This window comes from Lutra lutra, chromosome 18 (assembly GCF_902655055.1).
Source record: "Lutra lutra chromosome 18, mLutLut1.2, whole genome shotgun sequence".
In the NCBI taxonomy this organism is placed as follows: Eukaryota; Metazoa; Chordata; class Mammalia; order Carnivora; family Mustelidae; genus Lutra; species Lutra lutra.
Window position 1 is genome coordinate 34,632,833 of NC_062295.1, and position 25,659 is coordinate 34,658,491.

A 25,659-nucleotide genomic window follows, 5' to 3' on the forward strand; every position below is an offset into this window, starting at 1 on the left:
GGGAGCCCCAACTCAGGACTCTGAGATCATGGCCTGAGCCAAAGGCAGATGTTTAACCCACTGAGCCACCCAGGTGCCCCTAAAAAATTTTTTTTTAAAGATTTTATTTTTAAGTGATTTCTACGCCCAACATGGGGCTCAAACTTAAGAGCCCTGAGGCCGAGTCACATGCTCCACTCACTGAGCTAGCCAGTGCCCCCGCATTTAGTTTGTTTTAAAAGCCACTAATAATAAAAAAAAAAAACCAAAAAAAAAAAAAATAAAAAATAAAAGCCACTAATAACCAGACCTTTGAATAATGTTAAATAGTGGGGCACCTGGGTGGCTCAGTGGGTTCAATCCTCTGCCTTCAGCTCAGGTCATGATCCCAGGGTCCTGGGATGGAGCCCCACATCAGGCTCTCTGCTCCGCAGGGAGCCTGCTTTCTCCTCTCTCTCTGCCTGCCTCTCTGCCTACTTGTGATCTCTGTCAAATAAATAAATAAAATATTTTTAAAAATTTAAAAAAATGTTAAATAGTTAAATACTTGAAACTCGGTTTATTAACCTTAACATTTTTTCCCCCCACCACAATTTTCTCCCCAGTTCCTGATGGACTAGCGACACTCTCCCAGGTCTGTAAGCAATTCCGATGACGACAGCAAATACTGATCATGTGTACTGTCCCAAGCACTGTTGTATGTGTTAACTCATTTGATCCTTGCTACAGTCTCACAGAGTAGGAACTATTTCCATTTTAAAGGAAAGGAAAATGAAGGACTCAGAGGAAAGTGATTTTCCCAAGGACATGTAACTCTCAGAAGGAATCCAAAGTCTCCTGCTTCCTAGGCCTGGTATTGTCCCCACAATGTTGATTGCTGCTACTGAGGGGGGGGGGGGGAGGATGACGCCTGTCTAGCACTTTCAACTCTCCTGGGGAGGCTCACTCAGATCTGTTCCCCCTCCCTTAGGGTGCGATGGCAGTGTGGCCAGTGAGCCCATCCTCCGTGAAGGCCACCGCTGTCCCAGAGACAGAGGCCATACCCGCAGGTGTCTTCACTCCCATGCTGCGATTCAAGTCATCCAAGCCCACCAGGCAAGAGGGGTTCATCCAACCTCCCTCCCTTACCCAAGTACAGGCTTAAGCAAAGGCAGAGGTGCGACAAGGATCCAAGCCGCCAGCTTCCAGTCTTGGAAGACAAGACAGGACAGCCACCTTCTAGAAGGAAAGACCTGCTTCACTCTATTATGACGGGTGGAAGCGCCAGCACAGGCCAAAGAGGGGCCTGGTCACCCCTCACTGCGGCTGTCTGAGTCTCACAAGGCCCTCAGTGACACCCTAGCCGCTGCTGTGGGCACGAGCAGTTTGACAGCAGGGACAGAGGGTAAACTGAGGAAAGACCGTAGACTCGGCGGAGGTGCTTGACTCCCTCCCTCAGGAGGGATATGGGGTGCTTGCAGTCCCTCTGCCCAGCGCCTCGCACGCAATGAGGGCTTCACGGGAATGAGTCGCTCTCCAAATCGTGTGCGTCAAGAGGAGATATGGCAACTGGAGAAGAACCCAAAGGGGCCTGCGCACGGCTTTGCAGCGGGGCGCGCGCCTTTGGGGACGCTGAGTCAGAGGCGGCGGGCGCCGACGCGGGGAGGCGGCGCAGACTCAGGAGGAGCGCAGACCCGGGGAGGGGAGGATGGTGGGGAGAAGAGGGGTAAAGGGAGGAGAGAAGAGAGGAGGGGAGGGGGCGCGGGAGGCGGCGCGCACTCGGGAAGGCGGGGGTTCGTGGGGAAAGGAGGGGTTCGGCGAGGGGAGGGAGGGACGCGGGGAGGGGGCGCGGCGCGGCGCGGCTGACGCGGGCCGGGGTCGGCGCGGCGGGCTGTGGGCGGCGGCGGCGCGCAGAGACACAGCGTCGCGAGGCGAGGACGAGCGAGCGCCGCTCCCGCACCTCCCCGCATAGCCCGCGCCGCGCGTCCCGAGGAGCGGCCGCAGCCTCCGAGTCAGCCGCGTCCCCTCCGCGCTCCTGCCGCTCCCGGCGCAGCCATGGCCCCGGCCTTCCGGCCGATCCTCAGCCGCGTCCTTTGGCTCGCCTGCCTCCTGCCCTTGGCCCCGGCTAGGGTGGCCGCAGGTAAGGCGCTGCGCGGGCCGGCCGTCCGCCCCACTGCAGCCGCAGCGCGCCCGGGGCCTCGGGGCGGTCCAGCCGTGCGCCCTGAGCGCACCTCCCTCCTCCCGGGCAGCCTCTGCAGCGCGCAGCGGAGGGGAGCGTGGCCAGCCTGCCCCTCGAAGCCCTCTCTTCTCTCCCTCCATCCTTCTCCCCAGAAGTCGGCCCCGCCCTCGAGGGGTCTCCCGCGCTCCTCGGTTCCTGCTGCCACCTCCAGATCGGCCCTGTCCTGGGAACCGCGCGCGGTGCCCAGAGCACCCATGCGGGTGCCCGGGGGGCCTCGCAGCCGCTGGGAGGTGGGGCTGGGAGGACGATGCGGGGAGACCGGGAATGTGCGGGACCCATCATCACGCCACAGCCCCCCAGAGAGCGTGGACAGCGTCTTTGCCTTTAAATGTCGTCTTATCTGGAGAGGTTTTCCACCCTGTGTTGGCTTCAGGGAGGCTGCCATTTCGTCTTTGGAATGGTTTCCAAAATGGACCCCGAGCTGACAGGTTCTTCTGGGTGCTCCCCTCGCTCCCCCCGCCCCCCCCGCTCCGCCGGGCCTTGCTTCTATGCTCTCTACTTCCCCACCGCGGAAAGGCCAGCACCAACCTTTCTGCCACATTTTGGCGACAACAAAAGGATCCGGATTGGAGAGTAGTTGGGGGACAGGTGGGATGTGGGCAGCTCTGGTGATATGCGTGTGTTAAATTGACAACATTTTCCATTATGTCCCTTCCCCCCCCCCAAGAAGGGTAGAAAGAGGAAGCGATCTAATGCCAAATCGTGTAAGACAATGGAAAAAGTAAAAATAAAATTCTGCATTTTAGGGATGAATTAGGAGAATTTTGTGGGAACTGTGCTTGGTCAGGATTACCTGCTTCACTCCTGGAATTTTCATATAGAGATGGCGGTCTCTTGCCCATTGGGTTTACATGTATCTGGAAATAAATGATCACCATGGCCTGAACTGCAAACCAGAAAAAAAAAAAAAAAAAGCACATTAATTCTTTGGAAGTCATGTGTGGTTCCTAGCCCGGCCTATTGATGATATGATCGAAATAAGCTGGGAATGAGGCTGGGGAGCATACCTTCTCCCTCACACACGGGTTCAAATCAGAGACTTGGAAGCCCTTTCCATTCTTCCTGGGGTCTGGGTCAGCCTGCACTGGACACTTCCCACACTGGAAGTCAAAGTCAGAATCCAAGGACTGGACCATTCATGAATTCCAGGTTATGTTGTTCAGACTTCCAAGGTCCCTCGGGAGGTGTTTGGGGCTGTGCACACGTGCAGTGTGTAAGAGCCAATGCGGCCATTTTCTAGAATGTTCAGGGTCCCACATGCGTGGGAAGGTGTGCTCCAAGGGGAAGCCCACGGCACCTGTTAGTGAGTGAGTGTGGCTCCTGTGGGTCAGGCTTCGTGGCAGTTGCCACTTCGCTTCTTGCTTTGTCCCTTTCAGCTCTGGGTCACTCAGTGCACCCATGGAGCCCCCTATGCCCCTCCCTTAGCTCTGTACTCCAAGGCCATGTCACCTGGGCTCCCAAACCTGGAAAGATAGGTTTGGATGGGTAGGGCAACAGGATCTGGGCTTGGTTCCTTTAGCCACAAGTGGCAAAGCCTTCATGGTCCATTTCAGCTTGGATGCCGTGGACACTTCTTAGAGCCCCAAGGAAGAGAGTAGTGGCATTAACCAGGGGCTGTGAAACATATGCTTGAAAAATAAAAAAAATAAAAGCTTGAAAAAAAGTGCCCTCGGAGCCTCCCAGTGTGTGGACAGGTGTGGGGGCTCCTAGGAGCTGGGCCAGCCTCTGCAGCAAAGGAACTCTAGCCACAGCCCCTCCCCCCCGCCCCCCAACCCACCCCTCCTCCCAGCCAGTCCATCCCCCTGGCAACGGACCTGCGTAGCGCTGACACGCGCCTGTCTCCAGTCCGCTGCAGATGCTGGATGGCCATTAGCATGCAGCCGAATGTCCCTGCCACCTGCCAGCCTCGCTCTGGCCCACGCTCCTCGCCTGGGGGGACGGGAGGGAGCCACAGGGAGATGGGAGGGGACGGCCCCTCTTTCTGGGAAGCCTGGCCAAGTGCTGCCTCACAGCCAAAGGGAGGGAGAAGAGAACTCAGCCCAGGGGAGGGGGGTACAGATTTGCTTGGTGACTCCAGGCTGTCACATGGGGCCCTCAGGGGACTCAATGTCCCTCAGTGTAAAATACGCACTGTATTTTCTTGCAGAAATCTCTGCCATAGCATCTGGAATTCTCTCTTGGGGATTAAGACACTGCAGGTCCCTTTGTCAGTGCCAGTCCAGACGACTTCACAATCTCTGGGGCAGGGGATTCAGAACAGGGAATGTGTGACAAAGGGAAAGGCTAAAGCAGAAGTCCCCAGTAGGAACAGACAACACTGCCTAAGCGTGAAGGGGACGCAGCTTTGCTGTTCCAGCTTCGCTGAGAACAAGTCTCTAGTGAGCTCCCTGAGGACAAGAGACATTTCCTACACTTCTGGGTCCCCCACCACTTGTGGAGTGGGGGACAAGGAAGGGGCTCAGTCAGTACCACCTGACTGAACAGTCTCCTGGGACAGTGCTAGGTGGGCTGGTCCCTCTGCCACACTCTTCTCTCCAGGAGCCTTGGGCAACAGCAGTATTAAACACGTACTATGTGTCAAGCACTTTGCTGGGCGCATGGGGAAATGACAATGACCCCTGCCCTCGAGGAGCTTGCAGTGCAGCAAGGGAGACAAAGAAACCTTCATGCCCATGTGAGGTTGGGACCACTGTGTGCCCAGGCTGCTTGGAGAGCACTGAGAGGGAAAGGGGTTCAGGGAAGCTTTCCTGGAAGAGGTTATATCCACCGACATATAGGTAGAGAGGGGCAGTGGGGACAGCGTGTACAAAGGCCCTGAGGTTAGGAAGGACAGAACAGGTTGGGAGAGCTACAAGAGTTAAAGTGGCCAGCCCCAGCATGCCAGAATGTGAGTTCGGACTCCACTCTGAGGCCGGTCCATGAACACATTAGGTGTGGAGGAAGCTCCTTGCTGGTGGGAGTTGGGGGTAGATGGTGCTGAGAGAAGGGAGGACTGGAGGCCAAGTGCCAGGGCCAAGGATGAAGTAGTAACTATGGCTTGAATGCTGGCTAGTCATGATGGAGAGGAAGCAAACGTGCTCAGATGGGAGGAGTAGTGGCAAAGGACTCGGGATTGACTGATTCCTGGGACAGCTGTTCCCTTGGCCCCAATGGAGAGCAAGGGCTGAAAATGGTAGGTGTGGGGAGGGGAGAGCCCTAGACCAGCACTGTCCAGCAGAACATGGGGTGATGAAGGCAAAAGTCTACATCTGCCCTGAAGGGTAGTTACTAACCCCATCTGGCTCTGAAGCACTTGAAATTGTGGCTAGTGCAATTGAAGAACTGAATTTCCAGTGTTGGTTCAATTTAAGTAATTAACTTTGATTAATTTAAGCGTAATTACATGTGGTTAGCAGCTCCTGTTTTGCTCAGTGCAGATCGGGAGCCCAGAAAGTAGGTCTAGGTTACTTGGTTCCGCCAGCGTTTAGGAGGCATCCAAAACCAGGAGAGCAGATGCGAGTGGCCAGGAAGGTGGGTGGGAGTGAGGGAAATGAGCGGAGAGGGGCTTGGGGCCCCTCCAGCCTTCCATCTATGTCTGCTCTTCTGGTGAGGTATATGTTCGTACAGGCTGGACACTCTCGAACCTGTCACCCTTCAGAAACCTCACCTGAAGAGGAAGTTTACAAATTATAACCAAATCGTCACCAAGACGTGCAAGAGTGCGACTGGCAAGAGTGAGGGGTTCTGGGAATCAAGATCTACCTGCTTGGGGTGCCTGGCTGGCTCAGTCAGTACAGCATACGACTCTTGATCTCAGGGTAGTGAGTTCGAGCCCGTGTTGGATGTAGAGATGGCTGAAAAACAAAATCTTTAAAAAAATGAGAGAAAAAAAAAGATATTCCTGCTCTAGGGATTATCATACCCAGAGTGAAATTCACATTAGTGTGACTATGGACGTGCTTTAGATGTGTTGTCCTGTGAAAATAAAATAATTCAAAACTGTGTGCAGAGTGGGATTATGTCACATTAAAAACTTCTATGCATGAAAAAGAGACACGAGGACAGGAGTATGGTTGCAGCTGTCTTGTGGAAGTAGGATAATGGGACATTTCTAATATTCTTTTTTTATTTTTAAAGACTTTATTTATTTATTTGACAGAGAAAGATCACAAGTAGGCAGAAAGGCAGGCAGAGAGAGAAGCAGGCTCCCTCCTGAGTAAAGAGCCTGATGTGGGGCTCCATCCCAGGTCCCTGAGATCATGATCCAAGCTGAAGGCAGTGGCTTAACCCACTGAGCCACCCAGGCACCCCTTCTAATATTCTTTACACAGATGTATGTATTACTTTCATGATGGAAAGAAAGCTTGTTTTATATATCTTACTTTGTTTAGATAATAAAATGTTATGCACAAAGTAAAGCAGTTGAAGAATAATGACTTAGGAAAAGACCCGTGATATGGAATTGAAAACAACAATGATAGAATACAGAATTCCAAATTATGAGCACAATCTTTTTTCAAGTAAGAAATGCACACATATGGTAACACTGGGTTGTTACTGATTATTTTTATTTTTAAGAGAATTGTTTAAGTTTTAATTTTCTATTTTCTCTATTTTCGGGTTACAGTTAGTTTTACTTTCCATGCGGTAGTCAGTCGGGAGGGGGTTGGTATTTGTAAAGGGCTGTGACCTGGCCTCCAACCCATACACTCAAGGCCCTGTTCTCTGTTAGGATCCTCTAAGACTTGATTCCCAGGTTCCCTATAAAAGCCGCATCCCCCACATTTTAGTTCAAGTTTCCTGAGGAGTTGAGCAGCCTTACAGGTGCAGCGTTGGCCCCCGTGGGAATTGCGGAGGTCATTTAAGAGCAGTGAGCATTGGGGGTCCAGTGACAATGAACATAGGTGACAATGAAGATATTACATATCTTTACTACCGAGTACTTGAAATGCAGTTGCGGGGGTGGGGGGCGATGGGCAGGGGTGGCGACCTGGGTGGCTCAGTCTGTTAAGTGTCTGCCTTCAGTTCAGGTCATGACCCCCGGTCCTGGGATGGAGTTGGGCTCCCTGCTTTGTGGGGAGTCAGGTTCCCCCTCTCCCTGTGCCCCTCCCCGCCCATGCTCTAGCCAGTGCACTCCCTCTCTCTCAAATAAATAAATAAAATCTTAAAAAAAAAAAAAAAGAAAGAAAGAAAGAAAGAAAGAAAGAAATGCAGCTACTGTGGCTAAGAAAGTGGGTTCTAAATTTTGTTTCATTGTAACTGAAACCTACGCAGCCACGCATGGCCAGTGGCTGCTGTGCTGGGCAGTGAAGATCTAGAATGTTTTCCTTTACATTCAGAAGAAGGCTTGGCTTGGGGCGCCTGGGTGGCTCAGTGGGTTAAGCCTCTGCCTTCTGCTCAGGTCATGATCTCAGGGTCCTGGAATCCCTGGGATGGAGCCCCTCATCGGGCTCTCTGCTCAGCGGGGAGCCTGCTTCCCTTCCTCTCTCTCTGCCTGCCTGTCTTCCTACTTGTGATCTCTGTCTGTCAAATAAATAAATAAAATCTTAAAAATAAAGAAGAAGAAGAAGGGTTGGCTTGAATCACAGTAGACCTTTGTCCCAGGGTTGGTCTATCACTGTCTAGGCATTTGGCCTCTAAGAGGGTCCAGACTTTGTGTTTCAGATCGGAATTTTGTTTGACATGGAAAGACTAGTCCGAAGGAGTGGGTAATAGAGGGCAATTTTTTGGGCAGCAACCAAGAGGGTCCCTCCCTTGACATACGTTGGCAGTCATTTTCATAGCTAAGAAATAAGTCTGGCCAGGTCAGACCTGGGCTCTGGAGGGCCTTGCTTGGCTGGCATGAAAAGAAAATCTCTGGACTCCCCTGGGCCCGGGTTGCAATCCCAGCTTACACTGAACCAGCCACATGACCCTTGGGCAAGTCACTTGTGCAGGCTGAGCCTCAGTTTCTCCACTTATAAAACAATAAGAGAAGCTAGCCCGGAGGCTGACGGTGGGTTCCTTGCCACAACTGTCCTGAAACACAGTCTTTGTCTCTGGACTTCTAGGGCTGTATGAACTGCACCTCACCACTGATGGCCCTGCCACCACAGGGGCAGAGGTGACGATCACAGCTAGCCTGGTGGCCAGTGACAATGGCAGCCTGGTCCTGCCCACCAACACCCGCCTCTACCACTTCCACTGGATCCATACCCCACTGCTGCTCACAGGGAAGACCGATGAGGCTTTCAGCTCCACCATCCGTGCCGTGGGGACCGTGCCCGGGGAATTCCCCGTCTCCGTCTGGGTCACCGCTGCCAACTGCTGGACATGCCCGCCTGTGGCCAGGAGCCTCCTCGTCCTCCCCATCACAGGTGAGGAACTTTTCTGTTTGCTAATTGGCCTTCAAACTCTTGCTGCAGAAAAAACCATCCAGTCTGGTTAGTAATGGTATGAACAGGAATCGGACTCATGGTCCCTTCTCCATTATCTGTGTTGGAATGGACACTTAAAGCACATGTTGCTACTGGAGCTATAAATTAACACAACCCTTTGGAGAGCAGCTGATCGATACTTTTCAAAGGTTATGCACTATTTCAGTCTCTGGTCTGTTCATTCTCGTCCCTCCAGCTTCCCACCCTAACACTCCTCTCTCCTTCCAGGAAGTCCCTGCTCTCTCTGAGTTTACAATCTGTCAAAGAATTTGTCTTCAGGAAGTACATTTCCATTTGGATAATGTTTTATGCACAAATATGTTCATTGAAGTGGTGTTTATAACAACAGAAGAAAATATTAGCCAAGCTAAGTTTGCAACCATAAAGGGACTGGTTAAGTATGTGGATATAATTTGTATAATGAATAACAATGACATTTACAAAGACTTTGTAATGTCCTGAGGGAATATTCCTGCTTATAAAATTTTAAAAAGCAAAACACAGACTTCTATAACCAATTTGCTTAACTGTGTTTAACATATATATGTATATGTAATGTGCATCTTTATTAAATAGGTACACACAAATGCTTTGCAGCTCTTCAAAACATCAACAAAAGTTGTGTTTGAATGACTGGTGGTTTCTTTTCATCCTACATTTCAGCATTTTTCCAAATGAGCTTTATTGAGCACACCTTACTTTCTGCATTTGGGGTGAAAAAAAATCAGCTCCTAATTTTTATTTATTTATTTATTTATTGGGGGGTAGAAAAGAAGACACAGAACAGCGATCCTTACCCAGTCCGGCACATTGAGAGTACAGCTGTGATCAGTAGAAGTGCTAATTTTTTTTCTAGACACATCTAATAATCTGAAATCTCTCTTGAGAATTTATTTCAAAGCCTATGCCTTTTCTCCTGGTCCTGGGCATCTTTTATGCCAGAAAGTTCGGGATCCTGGTGAAAGTGGCATGGGAGCAAGGCAGTGCGTGTGGCGTGTGCTGTGAGTCTTAACCAGTGTCCCAGGGTCCCAAGCAGCAGGGCAAAGATGTGGGGGCTGTGCGTCTCTATGTTCAGTGACCTGCAGGGTCCCCTCCTGTCTCCACTCAGCTCTGACAGCCAGAAGGTCCCGGTGGGGACAGGCTGTCCTGCCAGCTGGCCTCTGACATCACTCCTTGGCCCTTGGGGGACTCACCTGCTTATGATCTCTCTCCCAGAGCTCCTTGTGGGTAACCTCGTTGTCACCCAGAACACCTCCCTGCCCTGGCCCAGCTCTTACCTCACCAAGACAGTCCTTAAAGTTTCCTTCCTTCTCCATGACCCGAGCAACTTCTTCAAGACGGCCTCATTTCTCTACAACTGGGACTTCGGAGACGGGTATGTGCTTCCCCACTGATGCCCCAAAGCTTTGGCCTGCAGTTGGTGGCCCCATAGTCCCACGCAAAGTGCTCTGTACTTTCCCACCCTTACCTCCTCACTCCTTCTCACTCCAAACCTTCCTTCCACACCTGCATGGGGTAGGTTGCGACCAGCATGAGCCAGTCACAAGACCTGCCTCCGAGGTGCCTACAACCTGGTAGAGGAGGTCACTGGTGCCCCAGACATCCCTTTAAGAAAGGTCAAAGTAGGGTTTTTCTCCATTTGACTCTGGAAGGACTTATTTGGCTGATGGAACCTGCAATCATACACCTGTGGCAGAACTCGGGTGTTCTGGCTTCATTTCTCCAGACTTCTCCTCTCCGAACAAGTCTGGCTGGAGGAGACAGGTCAGGGAGTAGGGCTCAGGGACGGAGCCCAGGCAGCCCACAGACACTCTGATCTCCTCTGAGGGTAGTGCTCTGCTGAGACCCCTCAGTCCATTTCGGTCCCCTCGAGTCCCTGGCCGATGGCCCTTCCTACTGTATCCCATATGTTTCCACCTTCCATTGGTGGAAGCCAACTTCCACCAGCCAACTTCTGTTGGCTTCCTTAAGACACTTCTCAGGTTTGCAGAGAAACACAGACCAATCTTTCAAGTTCATCGGAGGCTTAGTAATCCTTCTCGTGCATCACTCTGCACCCCCATGGGACTTATAGGCTCAACATGCTTTCTTTCTTTCTTTTTTTTTTTTAAGATTTTATTTATTTTATTTGACAGGCAGAGATTACAAGTAGGCAGAGAGGCAGAGGCAGGCAGAGAGAGAGAGGAGGAAGCAGGATCCCCGCTGAGCAGAGAGCCCAATACGGGGCTCAATCCCAGGACCCTGGGATCATGACCGGAGCCTAAGGCAGAGGCTTTAACCCAGTGAGCCACCCAGGCGCCCCTCAACATGCTTTCTTACATACATAATAAGTTAGAAAACAAAGTGGGGACTCCTAATTATAGCAAAAATAGTACATAAACATAGGATCACACTTACTGGAAATGGACAAGACCCTGTGTGAAGAAAACTGGAGCTACTAAGACTTATCAAAGATTTTTTAAAAGATTTTATTTATTTATTTGAGAGAGAGGGGGGAGACCCCAGAGTGAGAGTAAGAGGGAGAAGCAGACTCTGCTGAGCAGAGAGCTGGACGTAACACGTGGTCAGTCCCAGGACCTTGAGCTCATGACCTGAGCTGAAGGCAGACGCTTAACCGACTGAGCCACCCAGGCGCCCCAACTAAGAGGTCTTAACGATTTGAGTAGATGTGTTATGTACACCATGTCCAGGATGGAAACTTAATATTGCAAAGATGTCCTTTTCCCTCTAGTTATCCCATAAGCTTGATGCAAGTCCAATAAATACTCCATTTAATATAATTGTGGAACGTGACAAAGATTCTACAGTTCATCTAAATTTGGTGTTTAAGTATGCACATATATACACCCATATACATATGCATGAGTGTATATATACATATAGACATGTATAAAAATATATCATTACAAACATACATGTGGTTTCATAACCTAAAGAACATCTGGAACATCTGTCACAAACCAGGGGACAGGCTCTATACTAACTAGGAGCATTTCTTTTCACATTAAATACTTTATTCACTATTTTTACTATAATGGGACATTCTTTGACTAGCCAATGAAATAAGACAAGAAAAAGAAATATAAATACTGTAAGGGAGGAGATAAAAATCATCACACACATAGATGATCTGGGAAACACTAGAGACTCAACTGAAAAATCTTAGAACTAAAAAGAGATTTTCATGATATGGCTGGTTATAAAACAAAGATTCATAGCCTCTCCATATGATGGCAATAGGAAAAAAACTTTTATAATAGTTATAAAACAGGAAAACTAAGAATAAACTTAGCCCAAAATGTTAGGGTTTATGTAAATAAAACTCCAGATTGTACCTAGAACCTTAAAAAAATGAAGAGAGAATGCCTCAATATTGTCAGAAGGAAAAAAGATCAGAAAAGCAGAATGATCAGGGCGCCTGAGTGGCTCAGTGGGTTAAGCCCCTGCCTTTGGCTCAGGTCATGGTCTCAGGGTCCTGGGATCAAGCCCCGCTTGGAGTTCTCTGCTCACCAGGGAGCCTGCTTCCCACTCTCTCTCTGCCTGCCTCTCTGCCCACTTGTGATCTCTCTCTGTCCAAAAAATAAATAAAATCTTAAAAAAAAAAAAAAAGAAAAGCAGAAAGCTGATGAGGGAGGATGGGGAGAAGTAGAAATGCATACATAAATGTATTTTCAAAGCTACAAATAGGGGCACCTGCTGGCTCCATCAGTAGAGCTTGCAACTCTTGATCTCTGGGTTGTGAGTTTGAGCTCCATATTAGGTGTAGAGATTACTTAAAAGTAAAATTTAAAAAAAAAGAAAGTCACAAATAATTTGCAGCAATCAAAGGCTGCTCAACAGAACAGACCAGAAAAGGCAGACACAAACCTGAGTTTATACACACATCTATTGTATGCTAACAGTGGTATTTTCTAGCCAGTGAGTAAAGATAGATTATTTAATAAATGGCACTCAGGCAGTTGGTTAACTATTTAGAAGAAAAACAATCTTATCCTCAACAAAAGCAATTCCAGATAGACTGAAAAATCAAATATAATGAACCAGGACTAGATTGAAATGTAAACGATCCCCTGCAATTGGATAATTTGGCAGTGGGGAAAGCATTTCTAAGAATAGAGAAACAGAGGCAGAAACTAGAAGGAAAAGATAATGCTAGATTTGGCTCATTAGATTTAAAATCTGAGTATGAAAGAAGTAAATCAAACCACAAGGCAAAAGTTAAACTGGGTTAAACTGGGTTTAGAAAATATTTGGAAGATATTTAATGGGCTAAACTTCATATGTAAAGGGCATTGAGAAATCAACAAAGATTTTCTTTATTATTAGACTTCCTTTTGAAATAATTCAGGTAATTGCAGGAAAAAGCATATTATATACTTTACATGTCATATTGTAACCTATGATGGAGATATGATTTTGTGTTACAGATGAGAAAAGTAAGATTGAGACTTACACAGATAGGAAATCTAGAACTGAGATTCAAAGCCAAGTATGTCATAACTCCAAAGTATATACTTTTTTCCCTATCAGGATTGTTCTTGTCTCTAATGCAGGGGCTCTTTTAGATTTCTGGTGGAACGGGGCAGAGCACTTCCTGGCAGGTGACAGGCCCTTGTTGCTGGGAGTTCTCCCACCTGTCACTTAAAAGCACAAAGATAACCTGCAGCCACTTCACCCAAGCATGGCTGACCTTGCGTCCTGGCTGGCTCTGGGGGGTGCTGCTGTGATGATGTCCGGTTTGCTCACAAGTCATTGGTAGCCGAGCTTGTCACTCCACGGACACCCCTGACTCTAAGAGGCCATGTGAGTCACTTCTGTCATCTCCCTCCTGTCACCTTACAGCACCCAGATGGTGACTAAAGACGCTATGGTCTATTACAACTATTCCATCATCGGAACCTTCACTGTGAAGCTCAAGGTGGTGGCTGAGTGGGAACAGGCAACGCAGAATGCCGGGAAGGGCATCATGCAGAAGACAGGCGACTTCTCTGCCTCGCTGAAGCTGCAGGGTGGGTTTCCGGGGCGTCTGGCCCCCTGGGGAGCCCTGGGCAGCACTCTTTCCGGGATTGGAGCCCATGAAGTTCAGAGTGGCTCCAGCTGGGCACGGGGCGGGGCTGAGCTTGGATGCCTGTCCTCTCTTCGCGTCCCCCGGGCAGCCCTCTGAGCAGTTGGCCACTATCCCCACTTCGGAGGGGGCACTGGAGGCCACGGAGGAAGTCACATGGCCACCAAGGGGCAGAGCTGGATTTGAACCCAGGCCCGCCTGCTCCCAGAGCCTGAGCCTGTGGCCAGACACTGTGCTGTGAGCCAGTGGGTCCACGTGGCTCTTTGTTCTCAGGCCACACTGGCGTCCTGCCAGGGACTGTCCTGTTGGGGCTGCGACGGCCTTGGTCTCCTGAAGAAAGGAGATGCCCAAACCCGCCTTTCCCTGATTTTGGCAGGAAGGGGTGCTTGGGCAGCTGTGGCAGCTTTCTGAGCTGTGCTGCAGTGGGTGTGAATGGGGTGCTGTTTTCCCCGCATTGCACAGGTGGGGGTGGGGGTGATCCAGAGCTAGCCCTCCATCCTGGTTACCAGAGCCCCACCAGCTTCCTCCAGCATCCTCACTCTGAGCAGCTCCAGCACCTGCTGCTGTGGGGGGCGGGGGCAGAGTGGGACTCAGGCATGCCCTGGACAGACCTGCGACCCTCACCTTGGCAGAGACCCTCACAGGGTGGTAGTCACACAGCCCTGGGAGCTCTGAGACCACTGTCCTCAGCCACCAGGTCTAATGGTGCCGTCTCTGCCTTTCAGAAACTCTTCAAGGCATCCAGGTCTTGGGGCCCACCCTAATCCAGACCTTTCAAAAGATGACAGTGACCTTGAACTTCCTGGGGAGGTGAGTGAACCCCAGAGAAGACAGAGGGTGATTCGTTGCCCCGCCCACACTCTCCTGTGAGTGAGAGTGAGCCTGAGAGCTCCATCCCCTGAGAGGCCCCAAATTTGGGGGCCGGTGGAAGCTTCCGCCACTTTGCCCGGCAGCCGTGGGAGAGTTGTGGGCACAGCTTCATACTCGAGATCCAGGGGACAGGGCACAGGCCCTTTGGAGCTGTCTGCAGCATAGGCATCAAGGCAAAGGCAGGCGAGGAACCAGGTGAAAAGCCCTCTGCGTGTGGCTCCAGCCCCCAGAAAGCCACCTTGGGTGGGAACCAGCCCAGCTCTTGGCAAGAACAAGCATTAAGCTGAGGCTGTAGGAGCCGGGCACCTTCTGTGCATAAGGGTGGGCGGAACCGCAGAGGTCAGTGGCCAGGGCTCAGCCCTCCAGGAACTCTGGCTGGCGGGACTGGCCCCACCTCTCAACTCAGGGCCATGACAGAGGGAAGCAAGGCTTGATGGGGAGCAAACAACGCAGCCAAGAAAAGAGAAATATGAGCCGTGGGGCTGGGGGAGGTTTCTAAAGCTTGTGGGGAGCTTTGCGGGCAGGTGCTTAGGACTTGAAGAGTGGAGTGGGAAGCCCTTTGGGCTTGGCAGATCCAATGGCTGAGGTGGCAGGAGTGTGTTTTACTTGGGCCTGGGGTGGCCTGCTCCACATTCCTGAGATGGACCTATGCTTTCCAGCTCCTGAGCCTGGGCTGTGGCCAGTGGATGACCCTCTCAGATCCTATTCAAATGCCACCTCCTCCAGGAAGCCTTCCCTGACTTCCCCATTAAGAATGTGCCCACCTGTCCCCTGTGCCTCCACAGCACACCCCGTGGGTCCCTGGAGCAATCATCCTGCCTCGTCCAGCACTCTGTGCCTATCCCTGTTTGCCTTCCTAGCCTGGCACTCCCTTGGGGTCTGGGGTGGGGGGTGTCTTTTATTTACCATTGTGTTCTCTGGGTCTGGAAGGGGTGAAGCAGAGGCCAGGACAGCTAGGTGTTTTGTCCTGAAAAGAACCCTTAAGTTCACGGTTGTCTGGCCTTACTCAGGCTTGGTCTGTGCTCACGCTGCTTGCTGAACCATTGCTGAGAACCCACCCCCATTTCCCTGCAGCCCCCCTCTGACCGTGTGCTGGCGTCTCAAGCCTGAGTGCCTGCCGCTGGAGGAAGGGGAATGCCACCCCGTGTCGGTGGCCAGCACGGCCTACAACTTGACCCACACCTTCAGGGATCCCGGGGACTACTGCTTCAGCATCCGGGCTGAGAACATCATCAGCAAGACACACCAGTACCATAGGATCCAGGTGTGGCCCTCCAGTAAGTGACCTTCCCGGCCACCACCGCCAACATGCGAGCCAGCCCACCAACACGAGAATCCTCACCAAACCTACGGCCCAACCAACACCGTTGACTCTATGCCCAGACCTCCCCCAGCCCACCTGTGCAGTCACCGGCCAGCCCAATACCCCTCAGTTCTACCAACACCAGCCCCGTGGGCCATACCGACACCCAGCTTGACCCCCAGCTCTGCTGCCATTACCACACACACTCCCGATGGCCCTTCTGGCACCTTCCAGACCCAGGAGACACCACCATCCCCACTCCTCCCACCAGCCCCGCTACTGCCATCTGCACCCAGGCCCTCGATCCCATGCTGCCCAGCAGCCAACAGCTTTAACTCTCGCTCGCTGCCACTGTCACGGTCCCCGGTGTCCTTCCCATGTATTACCAATGCCACACTGTCCCCATCATAAGCACTCCCCCGTGATCACAAGCCTCCCTCCTCCGCCGTCACCTTGATCCTGGCACTGCTGTCACCACTAAAACCAGCCCTCAGGGAGTGGGTGCCGCTCAGCAGTGAAGTGGGGTCCCTGTCATCTGTCAGGACCCCTGGCCACCTCCCCTGGAATGTCCTTCCCCGAGTCTCTGTCAGGCCTGGCCCCTGGCTAGTCACAGGATTAGCTGATGATGGCTGAAGTTCTACCCTTCTTTTCCAGGGGTGGGAGCTCTTCTGTGACCCCAGAAAAGCACTTCCTTCCATAGAGGAGAAAGTGGAATCCCAGAACCCTAAGGGATGGTGTTTTAGGGGCCCAGCCAGGTCACAGCCCTTAGGGTACACACGGCAACCTCGCCAGCTGCCTTCATCCCCTGGGTTGGACCCACAAGTGCACCACTGTCCCCTCCGGTCTCCCCAGTCCCTGTTTCAGCCATTGGGCAGATGCCGTGCTCCATTCTGAGCCCTGGCTGGCCTTGTGGACCTCCCTGGGGCTCTGGGGCCTTGTCTCCCCCAGCCCCTCCTGGGCGTTGAGTGCCCCGGGGTCCCCCGAATCCTACAGAGGAGACAGCTTTCCAGCTCATCTGCGCTGCCTTTTCCTGGGAAGCAGAGCCTCCTGGCACACTGTGGCATCTACACCAGGGGTAGGGTGGAGAAGGGAGGAAGGGGGAGGGGGACCGCATTTGCCGATCACCTGCCATGCCCCTGGCACACTCACACCCCTCCCCTTGTGGTATCCCTGAGGCAGCCTCATGGGTCAGCATTAGCATCAGGGAGTTTGGTCAGAGCCGGGATTCGAACCCAGGACCACCTTCCTGCAGACCCTGGGTTCTCCCTGTTTCCCCATGTACCTTCCTGACTCAGGGGGTCAAGGGGTGGAGCCTAGAGCTGGCGGAGGGCAGACAGCCACAGCAGGTCACAAGGCTCCGGTGTGTCCTCACAACAGTCTTCCCGTCTCCAAGGCAAGTCGCCCGAGTGAGGGTGGGGGGGCGACTGTGACTCTTGGATGGCCTGGTCATGGCTCCCATCCTGTGCTATTCATGAGGGCAAGTCATTAAGTCTGGCCCACTCTCAGGGGGTGGGGGACTTAGCTGCCCCTCTTGAAAGTGACCATCCAGTAACATGTGGACATATTTTAAAACCCTAACGCACCCCTCCTTGGTTTTTGTAGACTCCTAGATTGGCTCACTGGGGATTGGCCTAGTTGGGATCCATGTGCCTAAGTTAAAAATAGCTCTTGTGGGGTTTGACTGGTCTGTCCCCCACTGCGGTCTGAGAGCTGGCCTTCCCCACCAACTCCCCAGACCCATGACTTCACCGTGTCTCACTCCCAGGCATCCAGCCGGCCGTCTTTGCCTTCCCGTGCGCCACGCTGATCACCATGATGCTTGCCTTCATCATGTACATGACCCTACGGAATGCCGCTCACCAGAAGGACATGGTAGAGGTGGGTGCTCACGAGGGTGGGGGGTGGACCATTGGGCCCTGACCAGAGAAGGGGGCGTGGACGTCACAGCGAGGTCCTAGGGCTGGGCACGCTGTGCCCGAGACCGTCATAGACCACGCTGAGTTGGGCCCTTCCCATCTGACTGACCGCTGTGCTCAGCCCTTGCCAGCAGCTGGGCCCCGGGGAGGGCAACTGGAGGAGGGAGGTGCCAGGAGCAGAAAAGCCTAGGGCACGGGGCAGCACTGCAAGCCTCCTGGCAGCTGAGCTCGTAAGGCCCAGGTCAGAGAACTGGCAGGCGGGTGATTGACCCGTGGGGTTTTGTTCACCATAGGTGGCTGATTTTGACTTTTCCCCCATGTCTGACAAGAACCCGGAGCCTCCCGCTGGGGTCCGCTGCTGCTGCCAGATGTGCTGCGGGCCCTTCTTGCTGGAGACTCCCTCGGAGTACCTGGAAGTTGTCCGCGAGAACCACGGGCTGCTGCCGCCCCTCTACAAATCCGTCAAAACGTACACCGTGTGAGCGCCCCCGGGTCCCGTCGCGGCGTTAACTACCGCCAGCGGGGCTCTGCGGACAGGGCCGTGCGCGCAGCCGAGCAGGCAGGGCTCCAGATGCGGGGCTGTCCTCCCTGCTGGCCATCCATCTGTGTCTCCAGCTGCCACCATGAGCCTCCCGCAGCCCCACACCCCTGCCATCCGTCCATCTGTACAGTCCGGCCTCTGCTGTGAGCCCCTCTCAGTCTGCCCTTCCCAGCCCCTTGCCTTTGAAGAGCCCCAAGTGGGGCCCCGACGCTCAGTGGGGTCCCTCCCCTCTCCCAAGGGTGCCTGGCTGCCCCTCACCATTCCTCCCCCCGTGTTGGCCCTTCTGCTGTCCGTCTGGGGTCTGAGCTTCCTCCCCGGGGTGGCCCTGCCCAGGTCAGAGAACTGGCAGGAAGGTCACCAAGGGTTGAGGCTACAACACAAAAGGTTATACACACAGAAACAAGCGCATGCGTGCGCACACTCACACACACACACAGATACACACGTCACACATGTCACACAGGCATCTCCGACGGTGTCCTCTGTATCAGTGACGTTGGTTGCTGTGTCCTGAATTAGGACCAAAATGACATCGGACTTTCTGCACTTGGCCACGCGCAGCTTCCGGGCCCGGCCCTTCCCTTCGTGCACTGGTCCCTGTGGCTTCTGGGGCCCACTCTAAGGACACCCCGTTTCCTGCCTGCTTGCTGGGGGTGGGGTGTGGGCATGGCTAACGCTTGGTGAGTGCAGAGGGCTTTATAAACAGCACCTTCTGTTCCTGAGTCTGTTAACTTCCATGAAGGGAAAAGAGAAGCCAGCCAGCGGGGACATGGGTTCACTGTGGGGGATGGTGTCCTTGGCCCTCTGCATGGCCTGGGGGAGGAGGAGGCAGGTCTGGAGGGATCCCTTGGGGGAGCCTAGAGCTGGGGGAGACAGCGGATCCAGGTGCCTGCGGAGAGAGACCACAGTGTGCCCCCTCCCCACCCCGCCTGGCATAGCTGCGCAGGAGCCTGGGAAGCCAAGTTGGGGGCCTGTTGGGACGGGAGGGGGCAGGGCCGTGGGGGCGAAGCTCTGTTGCCGTAATCTTTGCTCTCGGACTTTGTGCAGACAAGAGCATTCCCGCTGTCGTGCTGCTCATTCTCATGAAACACTGCCATTAGTGCTGAATAAAGCTTGTGTGCTCTCAGAATAGCCGAGCAGATGCCAGGGGGCCCGGAGTCTCTTTCTTTTCTGGGCATGGGGCTTGGGGCTTTGGGCCTTGCACAACCAGCGCCCCTGCTGTGTTGTCAGGCAAGCATGGATGGAGCTGCTGTCTGGGGCGTTGGGTCGGTCGTTGGGACCAGCACTCCTTAAACCTCTGCTCAGGCTGCATGGCCGGCTGACCAGACTCAGAGCCAGGGGGGAGGGTTGTCTCTTGGAGGTGGGTCCAGGTCCCCCCACCCCATGACTCCAACCCGCAGCCAAGCCTGCAGCTTTGGCGAAGGATCAGAGCCCAGAGGACCACTACACTTAGTGAACTTGGAAATGCAGATCCTGCCGCCCTGCCCACACCCAAATCCACACCTGCTGAGGGGGCAGCCACCCCGGTCCCCTCCCCACAGGCCAGCAGGAATGCTGGTGCACCATCAAGGGTGGGCGCCTCTGGTCACACTTGAACTTGGATGTGCCTGGGTGGCACCAGAGGTCTCGCCACACCCCATACTTTCATTCAGGACGTCGGGAGTGGGGCCTGGGAATCTGGGTTTCTAACAAGATCCCAGATGCATCGGATGGGCCAGGTCTGAGGACGGCATTTACAGTTGCCCTCCTTTTGAATCGCCTTCCATCCTAAGCTCCCTTTTTCCATAAGAGATCTGGAGTTTTTTCTAAATCGCCTGTGCTCTCCTGCCATCCTCACGACCCAACCCAGCGAGCCAGTGTGCTCAATCCTCAAGCTGGAACATGGGTGGACGTGAACCCCACCCCCACCCTAGCCGTACCCCTCTGGGAAGCCCCACTTTTCCATGAGCCAAGTTAGTTGGGGAAGTTTCTCAGACTTCAGCACCAGCATGAGGGGCAAATGCTGCCACACACACCTTTCCACTGACCTCCCCCAAGCCAGGGGTGAGTGTCAGGCACCTGTGTGCTACAGGGGACCCTTATGCCTCCTGATAACTGGTTAGAGGATCAAACAAGACCTTGGAAAAGGTGGATGGGGTGGGGGGAGGGGACTGTCCTTGCCATGAATCATTTTACTGTGTTCCTAATAGATGAGGGCGACCCGTGGTTTCGAGCCACTCCCAGCTGGCCTAGGACACGGCTCCCCATCTCTGCACGTGCCTTTGAGAGAACCTGGGATTCGAACATCTAACCCCCTCCCCGACCCTGCCGGGGAATCTAGAAGTGATTGTTCATGTTACAAAAGGAGATCTAGCTCTAAAAACCGCGGTACTCAGGTGTTTCTCTTACAGAAGTTAAAACAATTAAGAAACCAAATTGTTAACCACTGTAAAAGAGCTGGAAAGAATTACTGGAAGGGAAATGCAGAAAATGACAACCACAACAATAAGAGACAGCTTCTCTTTGCCAATGGAAGACTCATACAACTGTAGTTCAATCTAGTAGGAAAACATCTGACCCGCAAAATTTGGGAGTACGCAGGCTGTCGAGGACAGCGGCTGGGTTGAGCCGCAGAGCTCTGAGCACTGACCCTGAGCAAGGCAGGTCTTCGAGGTGCTCCCACATTGCTATGCTGACTCAGCTGGGGGTGGCAGGGATACAGGTGACTGCAGCCCAGGTGGGGGGACTTGTGGGGAGCTAACTGTATACTCACCCACCAGCCCCTGGTGTCTTCATAAGCGGTGTCACAATTCTATACTAGCCCTCCCCACACACATCTCCCCCCATCCCCGCAGCCCCTGCTGGCAAGAGGGGCTGGGGCAGATATTCTCAGCCTGCCCTTCTAGAAGGGACCCAAATAACGCCGATGAGAGGCTGTGGGTTCCTATGACCACAGGGAGTCAAGGGTAGAATCAGTTGAATGTACTCTTGCCCGGACGTGGGAAGAGCTCTTTTTCCCTTTGAGAAGCCTGGTCCAGTTACCTTGGACAGAGTGGGGTGTTTTTTGGAAGGATTCTGAGCAGTTGAGCCTGATGGGATTAAAGTGGGTTTCCAGGGGTGCCTGGGTGGTTCAGTGGGTTGAGCCTCTGCCTTCAGCTCAGGTAATGATCCCGGGGTCCTGGGGTCGAGCCCCTCATCGGGCTCTCTGCTCTGCGGGGAGCCTGCTTCCTCCTCTCTCTGCCTGCCTCTCTGCCTACTTGTGATCTCTCTCTCTCTCTGTCAAATAAATAAATAAAATCTTTAAAAATAAATAAATAAAGTGGGTTTCCAAGGAAATGTAGATGAACACACTGGTACTGAGTTGAATAGTGACTGCCCCCAAATTCATGTCCACCCACACCCATGAACTGATATGGAAATAGGGTCTTTGCAGATGTAGTCAAATTAAGATGAGATCTTACTGGAATGAGGGGTACCCTAAACCCAATGGCCGGCGCCCTTAAAAAAAGAGAAGAGATGCAGACAGATACACAGGGAAGATGGTCATGCGGTGGGCGGCAGGGACAGGGTGATGAGAGCACCAAGGGTCACTGGTGCCACCAGAAGCTGGGAGGCACAGAACGGATTCGCCCAGGTTAGCCTGCATGGGCCACCATACCAAAGCCCCACAGCTAGGGGACTTCAACAGACATTTATTTTCTCATAGTCCTAGAGGCTGGAATTCAGAGATCAAGGTGTGGTGTCTCCCAGGGGCCCTCTCCTTGGCCTGATGGCTGTCCCCCATCTCCCTTTCCTCTGAGCATGTCTGTGTCCTAATCTCTTCTTTGAAGGACACAGATTTGATCAGAACCCAGCCAATGACCTCTTTAAAGATCCCATTTCCAGATGCCTGGGTGGCTCAGTTGGTTAAGCATCAGTCTTTGGCTCAGGTCATGATCCCAGGGTCCTGGGATTGAGCCCTGTATTGGGCTCCTTGCTCAGCAGGGAGCCTACTTCTCCCTCTGCCTGCCACTCCCCTTGCCAGTGCTTTCACTCTCTCTAATAAATAAATAAATAAATAAATAAATAAATAAATATATTTTTTAAAAAGGGCTCCATTTCCAAAGAGGGTCACCTAATGAGGTGCTGCAGGTCAACATAAAAAATCTGGATGGACACAGTTCAACCCACCACACCTTGATTTCAGACTTCTAGTCTCCAGAACTGGGAGAAAATAGATTTCTGTCATTCGAAGCCACCAGTTTGTGGTGTTTGCTTCTACAGCCACAGGAAATGAATGTACTTCCGTGTCCCTGTGGCAGTTGGGCTCACACTCTGCATCCACCCAACCAGCCAGCAGGTCTAGCATCTGACCACTTCTCCCCACCCTGGAGCCTTCGCCACTCCACTGTCTCCTCCTCACCCTGCCCCACATGTGTGCACCAGGACCATGTCCTCTTCCATGCAAACCCCTCTATGTCTCCCAGCTCAGAGCCCTTCCAGTGGCCCCAAGGCTGGCATGACCTGGCCCCTTTAACCTCACTGCCCTCATTCCCTGCGGCTCATCCCTCCAAATCTGCCTTCCTTGGGCTTTGCTTCTGCTGTTCCCCCTGCCACACTCTTCCCTACACACAAACCCCGCTGCCCACACAGACACACTCTGCTTCCCCCTCTGCTTCTTTACTCTCAAGTGCCACCTGCTCAGTGAGACAATTACAACACCCACTGCCTCCTGTACTTTGTATCCCCCACCCACAATAGCAATGATCACCCTAGAGTATACTATTAATTTCACTAATTTACTGCTTTCACCTGCCTTCCCCAATAGAATAAAAACTCCAGGAACTCCAAGAAGGAAGAGGCTTTGACTACTGTGTTCACTATTTACAGTTCCAGCACCTAGGACAGTGCCCAGCACATAGTAGGAGCTCATTAAATATCATCCAGGAAGGGAGGGGGGAAATACCACTTCCCCGATTTATGGCTTCACAATGTCTGGAGTTTAGGAAAGAGAAGATCCTAAGGAAAGGACTCAGTGTCTCCCCAGATTGTCCAGAAGGACAAAAGTGGCCTGGAAAGTCCTGATTCAGGCAAAGGAGTGATGTCCAGGGGACAGGATGCGGAGGCCTCCCTGCCCGGATCCTGGAGGGAGAGACCATTCTCTGGGGGGGGGGTTCCTTCCTGCTGGGGACCTGGAGCTGCCTCATGTGATGGCATGTCAGAAACCGGTTCTGCTGTTTGTCCACCTCAGGCTGGCTCTGACGGTGATGCCTCATTTGGGGCTGAGGAGGAGGATTTGAGGGTAGAAGCAGGGAGGCAGCCAGGCTACGGGGCTGAAGGGGCAAGCTTGGCTGGGATCTGCTTGGCATCTGGCCAAGGGGCTGAGAAGGAGCTGGAGCCACCAGACAGGGTTGGGGCGTTGGGCTCTTAACCTGGGGTGCCCAACCCCCAAGAGATCCATGGAGAGAATTCGCAAACTCAGGGCAGAGGAAGAAATTGCATCTTCAACATTATAAACCTTTGATCAGATTGTGGTGGTTCTGTCGGCTGTAAATGTAGGCAGTGCTGTTAGCAGCTGCTGTGGCTGACTTCGCGGGCCATAGAAATCGTAAATGTGTTCACATCACATTCCAGTTGTTGTGGGTCTCTCAAAACATCAGCTATGCTGATCATGTCTTCAAAACTACAGCTGCTGTTAGACCTGCTGCTGGATCTTATTTCACTAAGCACATATGTTACAATACTATTTTGATAACTGTATTTCAGTATAATTGGTTTCCTTTGTAATCCTATATGCTTTTAAAAACTATTCTAAGGGCTTGATTAAACCAGAGGGGAGCTCATGGTACCAGAAGGCTATCTGACCTCTGTAGCTGTTCCTTAGAGGCTCAAAGGGCATGGGGGAAACAGTGGGGGGACTCTGTTTGCTTTGGGGCAGATGAAGGGATCCTTCCGGGGACCCTAAAGGCTCCTACCCTGGGCATCTGACCCAGGACACTAGGCGGGGCCACCCCCATCAGCAGGCTGTCTGCCTGTCTGCCTGCAGTGCCCAGTATGACCAGCAGGTGGCAGCCCCACCCAGCCATCCTTGCACAGTTTCCTTCTTGCAGTGGTGGCTCTCAGGTGCCACAGAGGGGACACAGGGAACACAGATGGTGCGGGACCAGGCAGCTCTGGCACCCGCAGACACTCACACACCTGTGTACTTGCGTGAACACACGCACATGCACAGGTAGCTCACGCTCACACAACTAGAGCAACCTGAGAATCAGCTTCCAGAGCATTCCACCTCTTCTAAGACAAAAGGCACTCCTGGGACTCTGGAAGAGGAGGCCTCCTTTGTTCTGCATAATCTCTACCTTCCCTAATGGTCTTTCTGAGGTGTGCACAGGTCAGCACGAGCCAACTCCAGCCTCAAAAACCTAACTGCAGCTGGGGCCAAGAGCGGGCGGCAGAAGTGGACATCTGAGTTCCGTCTGGCTCTGAGACCGTGGGCACGTGACAGTCTGAGCTCTAGTTTCTTTGTTTTGCACGATTTGTACAAAGAGTGAACTCTTTCAACCCAACAACAAGAAGACAAACAACCCAGTTAAAAAATGAGCAGAGGACTTGAACAGGCATTTCTCCAATGAAGAACTACAAATGGCCAATAAGCCCATGAAAAGGCGCTCACCATCATTAGTCACCAGGGAAATGCAAATCAAACCACAATGAAATACCACTTCATGCCTACTAGGATGGCTATGATAAACCAGCCCAAACACAACACAACAGAAACCAAATAAGTATTGGCTGGGCTGTACCGGTGAGAATGGAAAATGGTTTGGAGGTCCTTCAAAAAGCGAAATGCAGAATTAGTGTGTGACACAGTGATTCCACTCCTAGATCTACACCTGAAAGAAAGGGAAACAGATGCTCAAAGAACTTGCTCACGGCCAATGTTCACAGCAGCAACACAATATGCGACAGCTGAAAGGTAGAAACAGCCCAAGTGTCCATGACCAGAGGAATAAAGAAATTGTGGTCTATGCCCACACTAGAATATTATTCAGGATTAAGAATAATGTACTGACACCTGCTACAATGTTGGGTCAACCGTGAAGGCATGAGACTCCGTGAAAGAAGCCAGACACCAAAGACCACATGTATGTTTCCATTTATAGGGAATGTCCAGAACAGACACATCCTTGGACAGAGAGTGGACGAGTGGTTGCCAGGGGGCTGGGAGGGAGGAACAGGAAGCGATAATTTAGTCGGTAGGGGGTATTCTTCTGAGCCAAAGAAAACATTTTGGAACGAGAGAGAGGAGGAGTTTGTACAACATGCGAAATGAGCTGCTGAACTGTTTGCTTTAAGATGGTCAAATGCATGTCATGTGAATTTCATCAACTCTTTTTGCAATTGAAAAGAGAAA

At 52.4% G+C, this 25,659-nt stretch overlaps 1 protein-coding gene across 2 annotated transcripts; it reads left to right on the top strand.

The window, feature by feature from the left end:
• The first annotated feature begins 1,855 nt into the window (after nucleotides 1-1,855).
• On the top strand, nucleotides 1,856-19,428 carry TMEM130 (transmembrane protein 130). Of its 2 annotated transcripts, none has more exons than XM_047713854.1 (8): nucleotides 1,856-2,098; nucleotides 8,227-8,532; nucleotides 9,808-9,967; nucleotides 13,435-13,601; nucleotides 14,383-14,467; nucleotides 15,602-15,804; nucleotides 17,596-17,708; nucleotides 18,040-19,428. In XM_047713854.1, the coding sequence occupies exons 1-8, from the start codon at nucleotides 2,014-2,016 to the stop codon at nucleotides 18,226-18,228; spliced, it is 1,308 nt and encodes a 435-aa protein (XP_047569810.1). In that variant the 5' UTR covers nucleotides 1,856-2,013; the 3' UTR covers nucleotides 18,229-19,428. The 2 variants fall into 2 exon arrangements, with proteins under 2 accessions (XP_047569810.1, XP_047569811.1); XM_047713855.1 differs by having other exon boundaries at nucleotides 1,857-2,098; nucleotides 18,076-19,428.
• The last annotated feature ends 6,231 nt before the right edge of the window (nucleotides 19,429-25,659 follow it).